This window comes from Equus caballus, chromosome 22 (genome assembly GCF_041296265.1).
Source record: "Equus caballus isolate H_3958 breed thoroughbred chromosome 22, TB-T2T, whole genome shotgun sequence".
Lineage (NCBI taxonomy): Eukaryota > Metazoa > Chordata > Mammalia > Perissodactyla > Equidae > Equus > Equus caballus.
Genome location: NC_091705.1, coordinates 16,078,338 through 16,097,531, shown reverse-complemented (window position 1 = coordinate 16,097,531; position 19,194 = coordinate 16,078,338). Strand labels below are relative to the sequence as shown.

Below are 19,194 nucleotides of genomic sequence, written 5' to 3'. Positions count from 1 at the left end.
CCACTATCCGAGTTTAAGATTTGCTGTAAAGCTGTGGTATGAAGACACTTACAGTAGAGAATGCTTGCTGTAACTTCAATGAGATTCTGTCTACCAAGTCAGAGAATCGGGCTCAACCAGGGGTGTTGAGCTATCTGGAGTATGAGAGTCCACAGTTATCTAGGGGTCTCAGTTTCACCATCTATCAAATGGGGATAAAATTAGTTCTTCTCTTACGATTTTTTCCCCGTTTTTAGCTTTCCATGTATATATTTTCAGGATTATCCAGAAAAATAGAACTCTCTCTATATCTATCTGCTATCTGTGGATTTATTATAAAGAATTGGCTTACACGATTACAGAGGCTGAGAAGTCCCACAGACTGCTAAACCCAGAGGCCTGAGAACCAGGGGAGGGGATGGTGTAAGTCCCAGTGTGAGGTGCAGGCGAGGACTGACGTCTCGGCTCCAACAGTCAGGCAGAGAGTGAATTCTTCCTTTCTCTGCCTTTTCGTTCTTTTCAGGCCCTCAACAGATGAATGATGCTCACCCACATTGGGAATGGCAATCTGCTTTTCTCAGCCTACTGATTCAAATGCTAATCTCTTCTAGAAGCATGCTCATAGACATATCCAGAAATAATGTTTGACCAAATATCTGGGTACACCGTGGCCCAGTCAAGTTGACACACAAAATTAACTATCATAATATGCCTATGGTGTTTGATGATCTGAGATAGTGCAATTTGTCCTTTTAAAAAAAGGTCATATGAGCCCTATATTAACTGGAGTATCCTCATTATTATAAAAGATAAACTCTAGAATTTCAATGGCTTAACATGAGTATTTCTCATTCACTTAAGAGTGCAGTGTGGGTGTTTCTGGTCTGAAGATGGCTTTCTTCTACCTGGTGATTCAGGAACCTAGGCTCTGTCCAATCTAGTGGTTCCAGTTTCTCTTAGAGTCTTCTTGACAACCATGTAAAGGAAGAAGTGGAAAGAAAAAGACTCAGAAATGACCCTCGTCTCTTTCATTCATGTTCCGTTTGTGAGAACTAGTCATAAGACTCTTTAAATGAAAGCGGTGCTGTGAAATGTGGTTCATGATTAGGAAATGATTTTCCCACAATTCTCTACAGTATGTAAGGCAAAGTTCAGGTTTTGGTGGAGAGTTAGAAACCTTTGCCTTAAGTTCTGCATGGCCCGTTAATGCTGAACTGCACAAACCCACCCACTTGTATGGAGAGAAGAGTAGTACCATTATAATATAGTCCTTCTTCGGTCATTACCAAGCATAACAATGACTGTTAACCCCTTAGGTTTCTATGCCCTTTAAATGGTTTAATAATAATTCCATCAGAAAGTGGCTCTAAAGCACTTGGGAATGCTTATATATTATTAAAATAACATTAGGGAAATCACTAGTTACAGCCGCAGCATTAAATGATCTTTTACGTAACAAAGAGCCTCTTCATGCTATATTTTTCTTCTTAACTTTAAAAATAGACTTGAAGAGTGGATGTGATATAAAGTGAGAACCATCATGTCTGGAATTTACTGTGGTTTATATTTGCACTGATGTATTCATTCTCTCTCTCTCTTTCTTCTTCTCTCCCCTAGCATCTCAATTTTCAGTTGCATATTTGTTTAAAAATAATATCTGATCATCATAAACATCAACTATTTTCTTTAAATAACATGGCATACTTTCTCTGTGTGCTTTAGTGTAAATATGAGTGTTTAAAAGTATGGGAATTATTAAGAACAAGAAAGCCTGGTATATCCACATGCTGTTTGTTACTAATCTAGAAGTGTCCATCCAGTGGTTCCCAAACTTGAGAGTGTATCAGAATCACCTGGAGGATTTGTAATAACACAGATTTGCTGGATCCCACAACCCCTGGAGTTTCCAATTCACTAGGTTTTGGATGGGCCCAGGAATTTGTTTTTCTAACAAGTTCCCAGGTGATGTTGGCGCTACTGTCCAGGGACCATACTTTGAGAACCACTGGTCTTTCTATCAAATAATACCAAAGAGGTAAGGATAAAGGTATCAAATCTATGCAGTTTCTTGAATTTTGGACTACTTGATGTGTCCCAGCTTTTGTACTAAAAAAATAATAATGCCGAAAGACATACAGTGCTTAAGACTCAAGTTAATTTAATTCCGTAATCATAACGCAGAATAGTACCAGTTTGGGTACATGGAGACTTCTGTACTTAATTTTGACTGACCCACATAGAGCAAATGTGATTCGTCTGACTTAAAATTGAAAACCCAAATAACCTAGGTTGTGAAACACAATAGGTTTTATGATGCGGCCTAATAGGAGATAAAATGGTTACTAGAGAGGTTAGTTGAAAGGTATACAAAAAATGCTCAGTCATTACAGAAAATAAGAAAATCATGAAGATTTTATGGACAAGTAAGATAGAATATTTTCACCAAACATGAGTCCAGAGTCTGAGCTCTACAGATTCAAGCATTTCGTCCTGGGTATTTACTATCTTAAGAATACAGGGGAAGTAATTCTGAGAAAGATTTCTTTTTTTTTTAGGGTTTACTTTCATCTAAACAAGAAGAAATATATTGTGCAATAATGAAAAAATGATCTGTCCTCTGGCGGTTCAGTGCTTACGTTAAGGATTCATGAGTTATTTATTTAGAAAAACTGTATACCCAGGGATAGTGACCCTGGTCAAAATTTAGACTTCAGAAGAGATTAGGAAAATCAGTTGTTCCAGACTCTAGAGTATAAAGTCATTTGTCATAGCATGAAAAATTGTGGAAAGAAAGAACAAAAGTTACAGTGGGTCCCTTTTTGAAAGTAGGGGTCCTGCCTGGAATAGGCATGCAGGACTCACTTCCAGAGATGAACAACGATATTGATCAATAATGTGATTCTTTGAGGAACTGATCTAGAGCAAGAAGACATCTCCTATACCAGGAAGGTAATATTCAAGCAGCTGAGGCAGCTAATAACTATTTCTTCTGACCGTTTTGCCTTTGATGAAAAATCCTAATACAATTATTTTTTTCTCAACTATATTTGCAAAGGAGGCATTAAAAATGAGAATGTCTTTATTTGAAGGAAGGAGAGAATACAAAGAAATTCTGCCCTGCATTCTGCCAATGACAATTTTATTTGGGAACATTTCCACTCTCAATTGCTCCTTATTTTATCATCCAATTTAATATTTCAGAAAAGTTATCCAAGGACTGGTTTTTGTAGTTGTCTTGCTTGGCACCATGTTATGGCTTCTCTGTCTTTTCGGAGTGTTCTGCTTTGAGAAGGTGAAGTTCATGTCTAAGCATGTGCAGAAACCCAAGGTCAGTGCCCTCAGAGTGAGTTTTCAGGAAATCATGTTGCCATGACTGCCAACATCATCAAGCAGCAGTCTCCAGCAGCACCTTCCATGAAGGAGAAGGAAGGGAGGAGCCCCTGGGGCCCCTCTGTTTCTTTCTCTCTTTCCCCTTTTACACTGTCTTGTGTTTATCCCTCCTGCCCTAACTCTGTCCAGGAATGGCCAGCCGATGAGTTGGCCCCAGTGTATCTGCTTTTCTTGTGCTATAGTGCCATAATCTTGCAGAGCTACTGGAGATGGCATGCCCCATGGTTCATCCTTACCCATCTTGCTCCCTTCCTCCTTTCTTCCTTTCATTCCTTCCTCCCAGCTTTCTTTCCAGAAACAACTTTTGATATATAACAGAAAATTATAGGCCGTCACAGGAAAAAAAAATCTCTTAAATGATTTTGCTTTAATTTTTTGCATTACCCAAGAACCTACTTCATTCATGTACTTTGTGTTCAGAGTACAGTTTCATTCAATTTATGCTTTGATCTCTCTGTCACTTGCACTAATATTCTCTTTCCTTAAATCTACTGTTCTTATTTTCATTCCCAGTGTCCTGTCCTTGACTTTTTGAAAGATTCCATACTTCTCACCAATTTATAGAAATAAACTGCACTGTGTTGCCACTTTGAACCTTTTTAATGAAGGTGGTAAGTGTACGAGTTCCTCAGGGACTTTCTCGTGAAGGTCAAGACAAGGATGTATTGGAAGACAAATGTCTTCTATTAGTCGTTCTTCCTTGTTTTGTTTCTACCTACTGTTGTGAATCTGTAATTGGAGTAAACATAAGGCCTTTAAAAGAGTTTTATGAGGTATTATTTCCTTTCTTGTTGTTATGGAGTACAAATGTGAAGCATATAAGTATATTGCTCCTTTGTTCCCTTTTTGGCTTCAAGCTAAGGCATTCCAGCAAGATCATTTACTCAAGCTTCCTCTTGACAAGTAGCCCATAGCCCACCTCCCAAATCTGTCCACATCTTACTCTGGTAAGATGACTTCAAATCTTTTTCTCTCTCTCTTGAAAACATTTCAATTTTTAATGAGCTTACAGAAAGGTCATGAAAATTTGGTCCGTTCCACATTAGCTATGGAAGTCTTATTCCTATAAAAAAATTATAAGACCCAACTTCATCTCTCTCTTCTAAATCTGTGCCATCTCTGAGTTATCCCAAGATACCTGGTGGGAAACCCCCATGTAGTCACTTGGCTTGTTCCTGAACTCTATCTTTGCAGTAAATATTAGTTCAATCTCACTTAATGATTATCAGGTCTTTTCTTTTCCCTCTGCCTACAGGATTCTCCTCTCAAGAACTGTAACTCTGCAATTTCATAGTTTTCCCATGCATTATCTTTCAAATCTGTCCTCATCCTACTCTTGGTCTGACTGCTTTTTACTTAACACCTTCTCTATTCAAGGAGAGGTGGTAGTACTAATTAATACATAGTGTTTGTGAAAATGCCTAGAAAAGTGATGTTATATAAAAGCTTTTTGAAAAGTCATCTTTATTCACTTTTTAAGTAAAGTTTTGATGAAATTGTGAAATAAATCCTTTTCATTCATCTTTGGAGTAAAGTTTGTATGTTCCTTTAGGAATAGATTTTTTTTTTTAAGAAGGGAGTAGGTGGTTGAAAATGCAATAAATCTTTACCAAAAAGAAAGTGACCTAAAATATAATGGATATGAACATATTTCTTTTTAGCTCTGAATATGACAAAAATGAACTCTGGTTTGGGAATTAGTTAAGCTGATGCTTTTTATAGCTTTTAATTATTTTTTTCAGTAAGAAATATTTCTCTTTTAAAATCAGTCACTGCCTCTTTGATTATGGTGTGATGAAGCTTTTGATGATATATACTCATGTGTCTATTTCCCAGGAAATGGTCAAAATATTTTAAAATCTGAATAAGGATAATACAAGATAAAATACAATGTACAGTGACTGAGAACTCACTGTCTCAAAGAATGCTCGTTTAGTGGATACATCATAATGATTGACTATTTGCAAAGAAAATTTAAGAATTCCAAAAATATACAGAAATATATCAAAAGCCAAGGAAAATAATATGAAAATGTGATTTTTAAAAGTAGTATGCACATGATTCAGAAGAGTTTTAAGTTTAACATTATTTTCTAAATTTATTATTTGCAAGTGATAGCTGTGTTGGATCATGTTCTCCAAACAGACCCAAATACAAGTGGTTGTATGCAAGAGGTTTATTAAGGAAAGGCTTCCAGGAGACAACAGTGAGAGAGTGGGGTAAACAGGACAGTGAAGGGGAAGAAGCCATTCAAGGGTGAGCTTTCAGGCAAAGTCCCAGCCTCAGCATGGGAGTTTGCTCTGTCCCAAGGCAAAGTTGCTGGGCGTCATGCTTCTGCACCTGTCAGCCATGAGCTATGAACTCTCTGGGGGGAAATAGCCTCCCAGACACATCCTGCTCTGGGTGCATCTCAGCGAAGTGGCTCCAGGAGGCCAAAGGTAGTCAAAGGCCACAGGTGTCAATTGTTAGGAGGGAAGCAAGCAAACACTGGGTGATTGGTGCCAAGCCAGTAAAAGGGACCAGCAAGGATCCAGGTGGGCATCAATAGAGTTTCCAGCAGGAGCTTTATGAAAATTTCCTGGGTAACTGGAAAGTGACTCTGGATTTAGTGAACTTTTTCAATTACTTATAGTTCTTGATGTGAACAGGTAGCCTCATTCTGTGCTCTACTTGCATTAGTGTTGAGGTTGATCAACAGTTGAATTAAAAGGAGTTTATTTCTGGTGAATTTACAGCACATAGGTGGGTGAATTATAGCACAATTCATTGTGTGATGCTCTCCATTAGACATATCCAGTCCTTATCCCTACCAGTTGGCATTAGAAAATGGTCAGTTGTATTCCTTTTGTCCTTACCAGAAAACCAAAAGTGATCTTAAGAAGCGAGTCTTCTTTGAAAAAAATGACATTATTGCATACTTGTCAATTTAAAATATCTCATTTTGGAAGACAGATTTACTCGCTGCATATTCAGGATGTCCTGTGAGATTAAAAGGTCATCAAAATCCTGTGACTGATGCTTTTGCTGCATCCCAGAAGTTCTGGTATATTGTATTTTCATTTTTGTTTGTCTCAAGATATTTTCTATGCTCTTTGATCTATTGATTGTTCAAGAGTGTGTTGTTTAATTCCCATGAATCACAGATTTAAAAAAACAAAAGCCTTAGCATGTCCTTGATGAAGCAGTAAAAATTTGATTAAATCTTAAAAAAAAAACCCTGTGGTTGCCAGAACACAGGAAGAGGGTTGGCAGGATACAATGCAACATTTGGACAGAAGAATTTTTGATACACGTTGGAATAAATAGCTGAAGGAGAAAAATGAGACTATCTGGGTGGATATTATGAAGTGACTACTAGGAAAGCAAGGACAAATGCCATTTTTGTATACTTCAGAAAATTTGGAAGTCCCCAGACCTGCCATGAATGTGTGATTAAAGAGAAAAAGAAATACATCAATTATCAGCCTGGGTGTCTCATGCACAGGATTGAATCAGAGCATCTGGAAACGGGTCCAACATCTTTAGAATGTCTCCTTGATTTTGTCTAGCCTCTAGGGCCCAAAGTGGACATCACTGCCTCAATCTATAAGAATATTGATGCTACTGATTAACACAGTAGTCTGAAGAAGACTTTTCTCAAACAGTTTTATTATCAGTTCTCTCATTGCTTTTAGGCCTCTAATGGAGTTATTTCTAAAATGGATCTAGGTAGCCTGTCCAGCGTCCTATAGAATGTCCTGCAACAAATTCTAGCTATTGTTAACTAGCCTTCTCTATGGGCAGCTGTTGCCTCCATTTAATATCTAGGACAGAAGTTCTCAAACTTTAGATTGCCTCTGAGTCACTCCAAAACTTAATTAAAATAGAAATTGCCAGGCCCCACCTCAGAGGTTCTGATTTAATAGGTTTAGGGTAGGACCTGAGAATTTGCATTTTTCACATATTGCAGGGCGATGCTGATGCTGATAACTAGTGGTCCAGGGACCACACTTTAAGAACCACTGGTCTAGGGAAATGAAAGAATTTGTGTTACATAAGCAGATAAGTGGTATGCTGAAATATTATATTAAGGTAAGATTAAGGGACTAGAAGCAGCTTGCACTACCAGATAAAAAAGCTTGGCTGTTCAGCCATAGCAAAATAGGTGTAAACCAGAGATAACGTTTTAAATGATTTAAAGGGAAAATCTGGCTACATTTAAATCATCTGGACTTTTCAAGTGGAAACAGCTTGTTTGCCTGATTAATCTATATCATTTCCATATTTCTTTTCAAGAGACCTTTTATGGAGATCAGATTTTATGCTCACCACAAATATCCACAAAGATAGTTTTCAGCATTTATGAAACTATTTGCTGAATGATGGATGCTGTTTCTAGTTAATCTGATTAGCCTGGAATGAGGACTTTGGCTGAACACAGATGTAATAGAAAATTGTGACAGTGCAATCTTTATCATCGTAGTTAAAATTTTTTAAAAACTCTGAGTCCTTAACAAATGCAGTATCATTATTTGTCCATAAAAATGTGGTGAATTCCTCCATGAGATGCCTGTTAATAAATAAGAATTGGAGAAATAAAACATATTGGTCGTAAACATCCAATATATTCTTGATTTTATTCATCTTTATAATATATATAAATTTTCCATGATTGTGGAGCCCTTTTTCTCAATTTTTAAATAATGTCCATGAAATAAGGTTAAAATAAAGCCAGTTACTGGCATTTTAAATTTCACCAGTTTTTCATTCAACATTTATAAAAATTGCTAAAAGATATTTCCTGATATAATACGTTCTAGAACCTTAGAATCATGTATGGCATTTTCCCCCCACTGTCATAGATGCATTAGGTTATAAATATATCAGGTCATAAACATAAATGCCAGTAGAATTAAGTTTTATTAATTTTGTGTCTTAATAAAGCTTTGGTGCGGTGGATAGAATTTTATGTTTAGCTGCATTAACTTTCAAATTAAGCAACTTTATTTTGCTGAGGAAGATTTGCCCTGAGTTAAAGTCTGTTGCCAATCTTCCTCTTTTTACTTGAGGAAGATTTGCCCTGAGCTAACATCTGTGCCAGTCTTTTGTATGTGGGTCCCTGCCACAGCATGGCTGACAAGTGGTATAGGTCCCTGCTCAGAATCTCAGCCCACGAACCCAGGCTGCTGAAGTGGAGTACACTGAACTTAACCATTAGGCCACAGGGCTAGACCCCGTAACTTTTTGTTATTAATTGAATATATAAAAGTTTCTTAGGGAGCCAAAGAAGGAAATAAGAAGGAGGAAATTTGGCTACTGCATAACCAGGAGCTGAACTATCTTTCTGGTTATCTCCAAAGAAAAAATTAACTAGATATTTGCCAGTATACTTCACATTGCCTTGTGGGGATATAGCCTCCTAAAACTAGGGTTATAGTCTGTTTATCATGATACTTCTTCTTATATGTGAACAAAGATATGTTCTTTTTTCCATTTGTATTAGTCAGTTAATATTCCTGCTGTTTTATCAATACTGAAAAATAGTTCTTTAGGGAAAAAAATAGGTCTTGGGGTATATGGACTCATTTTCTATCTTGTACTCAGGCTCAGTGATCGTGGGAAATTGATGTATTTTCTCTGGGATTCAGTTTCCTCATCAGCAGTCTCTCCCAGTTCCAAAATTGTATGATTCCATTACAGTAATTTTTTCCTGTTGGATGTATTCAAAAAAGATCACAGCATTGCAGTCACTCTTATGCTGGGTAGAATGCCACAACATGTAAATTTATTTACTTTCTTCTTAAATTAAATGAGAGTAGTGTATTATTTATCTGTGGCTGCATAACAAATTACCACAACCTCAGTGGCTTAAAACAAGACACGTTTATTATCTCAAAGTTTCAGTGGATCAGGGTCTCACAGGCTGTGTTAAAGGTGTCTGTCGGGCTGTGTTCTCATCTGGAGCTGGAGTTCCTTTTCCAAGCTCATTCAGGGTGTCTCTGCAGTTCTGTTCTACAGTTTATCAGTGTCAGGGGGCCTTCATGCTTAGAGGCCTCCCCTTTTCATAGGCAATACACAACATAGCCAGCAGCTTAGCATCTCTCCTGCTTCAAGTCTCACACTTCTTCATCCTCTTTTGAAAGGCTCACCCAGGATCACTCTTTTTGGGTTAAATTTAAGTCATCTGATTGGAGACTTTAATTACACCTGCAAAAATCCCTTCACATTTGCCATATAAGGTGACAAAATCATGGGAGCGATTGCCCATCCCCTTTGCCATATTCTCTTGGTTAGAGACAAGTTGCAGGTCCTGACCATGCTCCATGGCAGGAGACTGCACAAAGGCATGGCTATCAGAGGCCAGAAATCATGGTGGCCATCTTTGAACTCAGCTTACTATAGTTAGGCAAAAAGTTGAGATTTGTGATTCAGTTGTACAACTGACCAACAGTTGTCATTTACCTTCTGTGTTACTTCTCTCATCTGCAAATTGGAGGAATATAATACTCATGTTACAGTGATGTTGCAAGGACTACTGAGATAATATATGAGAATTATCTCTTACAATTCTTGACACATTGTTGGTTCTCTATTGTTAATAGTTATGATTACTATGGCTACTGTTATTAATCACAATTCTTGACTTTGCCTCCTTTGGTGGTAGGAATCTTTAATCTCATCACAATAATTTTTCAGTTTTTATTTTATTGGCTTGAACTATTTCAGTAGTTACAATACAACCCATAACATACGAACCATCTCATTGCTTCTTCTCCATTTCAAGTGTTAGTCTTATTTTGCATTTAACTATGACACATAAAAGTGAAAATCAGTTTCCTCTAGAAGTCATCTCTCTTATTTTGGTTTCAAGGTTTTATGAAATATCTCCAGAGTACTGGATTTTCAGGTCCTTTTTCTTTGGTTTGTTTACATTCCATGTCTTTCTTCTAGATGCTTCACCTATACATTTTTGGTTTTTCTACTAGGATCTTTTGCCTTTCACTAGGATCTTTTCCCTTTCCCTTGAAATGTTGCCAGCACAAGAGTTTGTATGCATGCAGTGCTCCCTGCTTACTAAGTGGAGATCTTAATTTAATATCTCAGTTGATTCAACAGCAGCCCAATGAGGAAGGTGTTGCTGGCATCTGCGTCTCTGTTTGACAGACAAGGATATGAGGCACAGACATCTGTAGTAACTCGCTTAATATTGCACAGATTACAAATTATAATTCTAAGAGACAATATAAGGATTCTGCCTTCTAGTTCTGTGAAATTTGCACTATATTAAACCTAGGTTTGTTTAAATAAAGAAATCAGACGTATCGCCCTTCTCTTTTCTCTGCTGTGGTATTGAGGACCACACATCTCATTTCCATTTGTGTTCCTGACATGGGGGCGCCATTGCACTGTGGGGAAAAAAGACAAAAATCAAGGTGGGGGAACAAAGGGAACAGGAGACCAGGTGAGAAGAGTGCAGAGATTTTTTTTTTTTTTGAGAGGTGCACTACACAGATTTTTCTCTCCCTCAGAAGTGGAATAACGTCAAAGCACAAAGAGTTGAGTCTATTTCATCTATTTCTTTTGAAATTAAAGTCCTTCATTAAAGGACTCTAAAATAGGTTTTTTTTTAAAACATTGGGCATATTAGGGAGGTTTGGCAGTCGATAAAACATATTAGTGTCTTCTACTTTTGGTAAATAGAGGTTGAACAACTTAATGAATATACCACATGTGGAGGTATACATAGTCACCCCCACATGCCCAGCCATTAATATCTTCCCTGTGAAATGTTTATGACTGTAATTGCTGCTCTGATTGGTATATATATCGTGTGAACTTGAAGCACGTTATTATGTTGGATGACTAATGGAACTTGGTGACAATGCACAGAAATTGGTATGCTGGAAAAGAGTTGAGTTTTAAATTGTCTTCTTCCCTGGGTTTGCAGCGCATTTCATGGCTCATCTACCTCATAGTGTGCTGTGGCTGATGGATTGAAATCTTTCTGCTGAATAGTAAGCATCAGAGACAATTTGATCTTCCTTTATCTTGGATGTTTCAGTTTTCTCATCACTCATTCAAAAATATCAAAAATAAGTACTTAATTATTGTTAATTCACTTTTGTCCACAGAGACAAAGGGAGAAGGCACAGCCGATGACAATGCTTCAGTGGCTGTTTAGAAGTCCTAGGGATGTGGTCTCTAAGCTTTGCAGGGGGCCATTGTGTGCCTTGGAAATAAAAGGGGTTCTGTTAGTTCATTCTTCCAGGTAACCCACAAGCCTTTGGGCACCCCAAGCCCCTTTCCATTGTTGGATGGGCTTAGAGGTGAGAGAGAACAAACTTCCCTCTCTCACTTTTCTAAAGATGCCTCTGATTTTACTGAGTGTAACACAAAGGTAATATAGTACAGCATTTTCAACATACATAAAACAATTTCAATGATTGCTTGAATTTCTGAACAGAGACATTTACTTGTATAGAATAAAATTTAATGCTAAGGACACATTAGAATAAGAGTTGATGGCATTTATTATGCAATAGTTTTTCTTCAATAGACTTTAAGCCTAGATTATTCACCATTAGGCACCCTTTTGCATTCAGTAGGTGTAAAATTTTAATTCGACAGTTCCCTATAAAAGAAATGACAGTAATAGCTTCTTCATACAAAGTAATGTAACATATAAGTAATGTATAGTTTTATCCATCGTGTTCACCTAAAAAGGCTTATGATAACAACCCTATGAATGAATATATATCAGTACTTGTCAAAGTGTTGTCCGTGGACCAGCAACATCAGCATCTCCTGTGAGCTTATTAGAGATGCAGATTCTCAGGCCTGTACCAGTCCTGCTGACCCAGAAACTCTGGTGGATTGCACTGGCCAATCTGTGTTTTAACAAGCCTTCCAGGTGACTCTAAGGTTTAAGAGCCACTGGCGTAAAAAGTACTATCATATTCATTTTATAAGTAATAAAATAAATGCATTATGTGGTAAAATGATTGGCCAAATACATGACTAGTTCATATTAGGGCCCTTACTCAAACCCAGGTTTTCTGCTTAAAAATCATATAACCTCACTCTCTTAAAGAAAAGAGGAAAGGAATAGTGAATTCCATAAAGTTGGAAAACAGTTACTCTTAAATTGAGAAGGGGACCATTTCACCGCTATCTAATAATGAGAGTGGGTTGTTAAAACTATTAGCACAAGAAAATTAACCTAGAAAAAGTTTTAATGACACAAGTAACATTTTTGTGTTCCTGTGTATTGGGTTCCTCATTTTCTTTTTAATGGAGGAGAGAATAGGATGTAGTTAAACCCCAGAGGGGTGGCTGTTGCATGTTAATAGCAGGGAGAGACACTATTTTAATCATCGCTTTCCAGCCAAAAGAGTCCGTGGACAGCTTTTCCACCTGGGTCTTTCCCACGCCACATTACCCATGTTGATAGTACCCTGTGGTGGTTTTCCTGCACACACAATTTTACACATGGACGAGAGAAGTTTCTTAGGCGCTGCGGTATCAGAATGAATCCCCAGGGCAGCTGGCATTAACTACCCCTCTGTGTCTTGGAATGAACATTTCCTCTTGAGCTGAAAGTAGAAAACAGCGTCCATTATCTGAAATATAAAAGTCTCTATAATGATGCCAGCTCAGATCTAGTTCTTTGTGAACTCAGTTTGGGCTCTCTGCGTAAAAACAAATAAGTAAAGTTTAAGTCTATTGTTTTGTTCAACTGAGAGGAATTTCCTTGAATCGAAAATGTTGCTATAAAATTAGGTAAATGTATTGTGTATGTGTGTGTGATTTTTATGCTGCATGTATGTAAAATGTCATGCAGCATATATAGAAAAATGCATCAGAAATAAATATCAGCATCTTATGAATAATTATAAAGAGGACACACACGTAATGACTAGTAAGTCTGGAATTGATTGAGCTAACTCTCCACGCAACTCGGCTGTGTGTCTCGAGTGACTTGTAGTTTTCTGCACACAATTCCTGCCTCCGTGCATTTGCACCTGCTGTTTCCTCTCCCTGGAATGCCCTCCTCCACCCACTATACAAAATTATAAGCCTGCAAACTCTTTCTCATCCTTGTGTACTGACTGAAAAGAGTCCATAGCCTTTTGTAGCCCACATCTTGCAGTGCACCTTGAAATGTCTCCTTTGGAGTATAATAATTGCTTTTGTGCATGAGTTCCTCAAAACAGGTATCTGATCTTTGTATTTTTTTGGTGTCATTCCTCAGTATCTAGCCTGTGCCTGAAGCATTGCAGCATTCAGTATATAGTACTTGAGTGACTTAATGACTGGCATTTTCACTTGGATAAACCCCTCAAACCAACGTCTCCAAGTTGTACTATCATTTTGCCCAAACTTTCTAGTCCAAGTGAGGAAGATGGAAACCCTAGAGCTGTTTATTGACTCCTCTCTTTCCTTTGGTCAATTCTACCTCCACAGTATCACACTCACCTTTCTTCCGAATTCCTCTGCCTTCATTTGGTCTCCAGTCTCTCAGATCTGCCCTCGGTTCTGGTCTTCTAGATTAAACTTCCTTAAGCTGGGTTCTCTTCCTCTTTGTCCTCTTCCAACAAATACTTATTTGTCGTTGCTGTGGAGATAAAGAAACCTGGGCCAGATGCTCGCCCTCCTCCTGTCTGAGGACTTTATTATGCATTTGCCTAAGTGAAGCGTTGAGTCCTGTGGTTGATAGCCTTCTCTTCTAACACTTATAACGTGACCTTCAGTATTGTGGATGGTGTGGCCTCAGGGCAAGCGTGACTCTAGTTAATCTGTCCTGCAAGCTCCTGGCTGGGTTGCTACCTGTCACATCCCAGGGTCTGGGAGGATTTCCACAGAGTCACACTCAACAGGGAATGGGTTAAGGAATCCGCTAAAATGGGGAAAAGGAAACTTACAAGGCCAGGGTGAGCAAAAGAAGAGAAGACACTGTTGCCTGCCCTCCCTTCTACCCACAGAGAGCTGTTCTGGGGCCGGCTGTTCTGTTGGACCTGCTGTATGGGTTTGCATCCCAGTGGAGAGACTCTATCTCCTCTTTGACCCTTATCACACTGCAGTCATGAGATCAACTTTAGTCGCAGGAAAATAATCAGACCATTTTGCACCAAACGTTAGAAATCGGTGGCAGCTGTTTGAAGGAATTGTCTGGGAACTCCAGCGGCCAGTAACTGGGGATGTTGTGGCCTATGAGAAATTATAGCCACTCCTGTCCAGAGGGTTTATAAGCAGCTGAATTCCATGCCTGCATCCAACTGGCTCATTTTCTAGAAAATGTAGATTGGATGGCTGGAGTCCTGTTAAGACGACTCTGCTCATTGCACCGCAGTCCCTCTGGCTGGTGATAGAGTCTACTAGATAACTTGGTGTCATATGTGTCACAAACCTCATGGCTCAGTGTCCTTAGCCAGACTTTCAGGGTCTCCATCCTTTTGCCCATATTCCTTTCTGGTGTCATCTCCCATGACTTTTTTTCATATATTAGTGCCTCAGCAATGAAATACTGAATGTCGTCCACGTGAATCCCCTTCCACACTGCTAGTATGCATTCTCTTGTGCTGTTCCTTTCTCCTGGATGCCTCTTTATCCCGCTCCTCCTCCTTATCCCTTCCCCTGCAATATTCCCCAGCTCTAAGTGTCTAAAGGCCGTGAACACCTCAAAGTTCTGCCATAACCTCAGGTCCTTTTTTGCCTGGATATTTTTGCTCATGTTATACCCTCCAACTGGGATGAACCCTCTTTCTCCTCATGTCTCCATGGATTTTTCTCTCAGCCCCTAGGGGAAAAGCTATCTTTTCTCTGTTGAGCCCCCCATAGCAGTTAACTTTAAATTTTGCATTAACATGCTCTCCTTTGTCTTATGCATATACATTTCTTTACTCCCCTATTTGATGGCAAGTCCATCCAGAGAAGCTGTCCTAACTTATGTGTTTTGTACCCTAGAGTAACTTGCATATTTAGGTGTTCCATAATATATAGTGAATAAATGAAAAGATCAGGGCATATGGTATCTGTGCAAAAGGCTGGGTGTGGGGTATAGGAGGCAGATCCATCCTTTACCTTGGCCAGGTGAGCTGTGTATTCTGTGAGCTGATGGGAGCACCTCCTTCCACCTGTCCTTCCTAATACCCCACCCTACTCACACATCCTTATGTACACTCAGAATGACTCTCAGAATTATTTTTCAGCAAAGGAACAGGAAGGCCTGATTCGTCATGACTTAGGAATGGCTTGTAGGATAGACTGAGGATCCAACCACGCACATGACACTTTCAAAATGTTTTAAGATATATATTAAATGTAGCAGTTAGCAGTTAGTTATCTTTTTGTTTCCATTCTGATTCATTTGGTAAGCAATGTAAGAGGAAAAAATACCCCAATTGCAGAGAAATCTTCAGGCAGGTACCAAGATAATATTATTTTTAAAGGCGATGTTAATGATATAAAACAAAGAAAAGAGATCTCAATGGATGCTCAATGATTTCACATTTTTGCCTTCCAGGAGACGGAGCTGTTAGATCTCAGCCTTGTCAAGGATGCCAGATGCGGGAAGCATGCCAAAGCTCCCAAGGTAGGAAGCCAAGCATTGCGCACGCACCAGATGCTGCCTTCATTATTTAGCTGTGTCATGGTATCAATTAATTGCCCCCACTAAAAGTTTCTCTGTTGGAGATGTTGTAAAACACCATCAAACAGCCAGTCCTTCCAGAAGCCCGTATGCCCTAAAAACTTCCACTTTTGTTAAAAGATGGAAACGATGAGCAGATATATAGACCGTTGGACATATGGATTGCTTGTGCCCGCTAATGTTATTTTTGTTTGAAAAAAAAAATTAACAATGCCAAAGTTGCCAGGTAATTCTAAATAGTTAAAATGTGCTTGATGTTATTTGAAAAATTCCTTGAGCCTCAAAAGCATACGTGAACTAAACTTTTAGACGTGATAAACAAGACCTTATAGCTCAAATGCTTTGCAATTGGAATCATTCCATCCATGACGCCAGAGGGTATAAAGTCTTCTTTATGCAAATTTTACTAGTGAAGACAGGCTGACTTTGGGATCAGTTGTGTGGAATGTTGATTTGTTTGGATTTGAAAACTTGCTGAAGAAATATTCAAAGCAGTGTTTGCAGTTTATGTATTTATTTTTTGAAGATTACTTAAAAATGTTAAGTAAAGAACATACTTTTTTTAACTTTGATTATTTAGTAGATTATAGTAGAGGATGTGTTGACTTGCCATCAAAGCGGGAAACTACTCTTTATTGTATTTAAATTTTAGTGCTTTAAATACTTCCTTTCTAGCAGAGATGATATTGGCACTTGGGAAGAACAGGTGGAACTCTTGCCTCTTTCCATAATTGGTATAAAACTAGCCATTTTCTATTTGAGTATCTGCCTGCAACTTTTGTTTTATTCTTTAAAAGACAAAATACTTTCTTTGACATCAAAAATGATCTGTTGCTGTGGAGATGCAGGAAGAAAAAAAGTCACCTGGAATGACGACTCTTCAGCTACAGAGCAGTGCAGTAGTTGCTGGCAAATTCTACCACAAAGCAAATACCTAACACTGCTTTTATTACTGAAAGGGTTAAAACCATTTACAGGAAAATGTAAAAAAGAACAAGAAAAATCAGAATTATTTTCAAGAAGTTTACTTGAAGTGTTTCATGTGAAAGCAGTCTATTCTTTACATTCATATCTTAGTAATATAATGGAATTTCAATAGTTTGGTTTTTCAGTTTCGTCTCAGGCTTATCATCATTAATGCTTTGTTGATGCTTCAAAATTGTTCACAGTTTTCAGTGCAGGAAAGAATATTTTTTCTTCTTCTTCTCCCAACATTTCAGCCAAGTTTCATGTAAACCTCTTAGTTCCAAGAACTATATTGGTAACACAGTAATAAGCTTTGTCTTTTAATGCATTTATTGGCCTAATTTAAAATTTCATTATTAAAATTGGCTAAAGCCAGTTGCCTACACTATCTCAGACCCCTTTTGTTTCCAGGCATCAGGAGTCAAAGTCAATTCCTCTGCCACATGCAGAGTTTCTTTCAAGCTTGGATCTTTCTCTTTTATTGCGGTACGCAGCCTGCTTATCAGTTAGGTGTTTCATTTATGGATGCAGTTTGATAAATGTCCATTGAATGCTGATAAATGAACAGAACTGGGGTCTGTATTGTGCTCAGCTGATAAATCACTATTAGATCCTAAAATGCTTCTCTTGAGGACAGACTTCGACGCTCACAATGCTCTTGCTTTTACTGCTTTCTCCATCAAAGATTGCTGTCTCTGTGGGTTATCTGTGTTCTTGGCTTTCTAAAAAAGATGCCATTCCTTTTCCTTGCTGCTGTTCAAGAACCTCAACCCACTGTAATATTTTCAAAGCCTGGTTCTGTTGCATATTACCTGTGTGAGCTTCCTGAGACTCAGACTTCTTCCTCATCAGCTAAATTGGTGATGATTATAGTAATAATAAGTACTTCATAGTAGTCCTGTAAGAATTACATGAAATAATTCATTAGCAAACCTTTAGCAAAGGAGTTCTCAAATTTAACTGCTCGTGTAATCACCCAGAGAGCTTTAAAAAATGTTGGTGCCTCTTCCCTGCTTTCAGAGATTCTAGTGACACAAAAAATCTAATTGATATAAGCGTGGCATGGACATCAGGGTTTTGAAAAGCAAATTTGCAGCAAAATTTGAGCACCGCTGCTTTACCTTATCGTTTCTATATAATAAACACTCACTAAGTATTAGCCACTCTTGTTGGTGTTATCATTATTTTTACATTTATTATGATTAAAAATTTCAAGTCAGATTTGCAGGTAGTCAGTTTTCATTCCCATCACTTAATTTAGAAAAGTTTATATTATAAAGAGATAGGAGGTGGGATGGGCTGAAAGGGACTCTGTGGATTGACAGGCAAGAAAGAAGTGGATATTGATGTCAGCTTAAAATCTTTAAGTTACATAAGAAACCCCCAGCTCAAACTGAATAAATAAAAGATAATTAATTAAAAATTATTGGAATGTATTGAAAATTTCAGTGGAAGCGTGGGGTTCAGGTGGAGTCTCATTCAGCTGCTCAAAAAAATGTCACCAAGGAATAGGGGCCTCTTTCTCTCACTGATCTGGCTTCCAAGGTGCTGGAAGGGAATCCTTTTCCATCCTGAGGATCCCCATCGTGGCCGTCCTCTGAGTGCCATCCCTGGCAGCTCCTGGCTTCCCCACATGACAGCAATTCTATGTGGCAGGGACCAAAAGCGTGACTCAAGTATTTCAGAATGATTGCAGTATAACCACCTCACAGAAGGAGGTGTATGACCCGGAGGAGGAAAACTAAGCAAGAGGAGACCATTGAGTTGACTAGACAGAAAGCATCGTGACTAAGAGTAGAGGATTAGAAAGTGTAAAGATATTAGTATGGAGGGAGAAAAACTTAGAAACTTAGTACAGAAAGGCAATGTAACATGAAGACAGATTGAGTGGAAGACTTTCTGCGTGGTTTATAGGCCATAAAGGAAGAAAGAACACGTGTGGAGCAGCAGAAATTATTTATCAAAATACCCAGACACCCCCCCAAATATTTGTCTGTGTTTTCATATTATTTTTGTTTTTCGCAGCATCTCATTACATAAAAATTCATGATCTGGTTGAAGATGAACTGTTTTCTCTGCCCGCTGTGATTTGAAATAACATTTATAGGAAATGGAAAAGCTTCTATGTGTTGCCCTGTTAATGAATTTTAAATGTTGACTCCTAACACATTATGTGCAATTTCAGATCTGCTTTTCTGTATACAACCTTTGTTCAAGTTACCAGTTTTGAA

General features: G+C 38.2%; 1 protein-coding gene across 3 annotated transcripts in view; it reads left to right on the top strand.

Moving 5' to 3' along the window:
• The window catches only part of PLCB1 (phospholipase C beta 1), a 668,292-nt gene that overhangs the window by 201,753 nt on the left and 447,345 nt on the right, over nucleotides 1-19,194 (top strand). For all 3 annotated transcript variants that reach the window (XM_023626130.2, XM_023626131.2, XM_070247468.1), the window contains exon 3: nucleotides 15,872-15,940. In XM_023626130.2, the coding sequence (XP_023481898.1) occupies nucleotides 15,872-15,940 (69 nt within the window). The remainder of the gene's footprint in view (nucleotides 1-15,871; nucleotides 15,941-19,194) is intronic.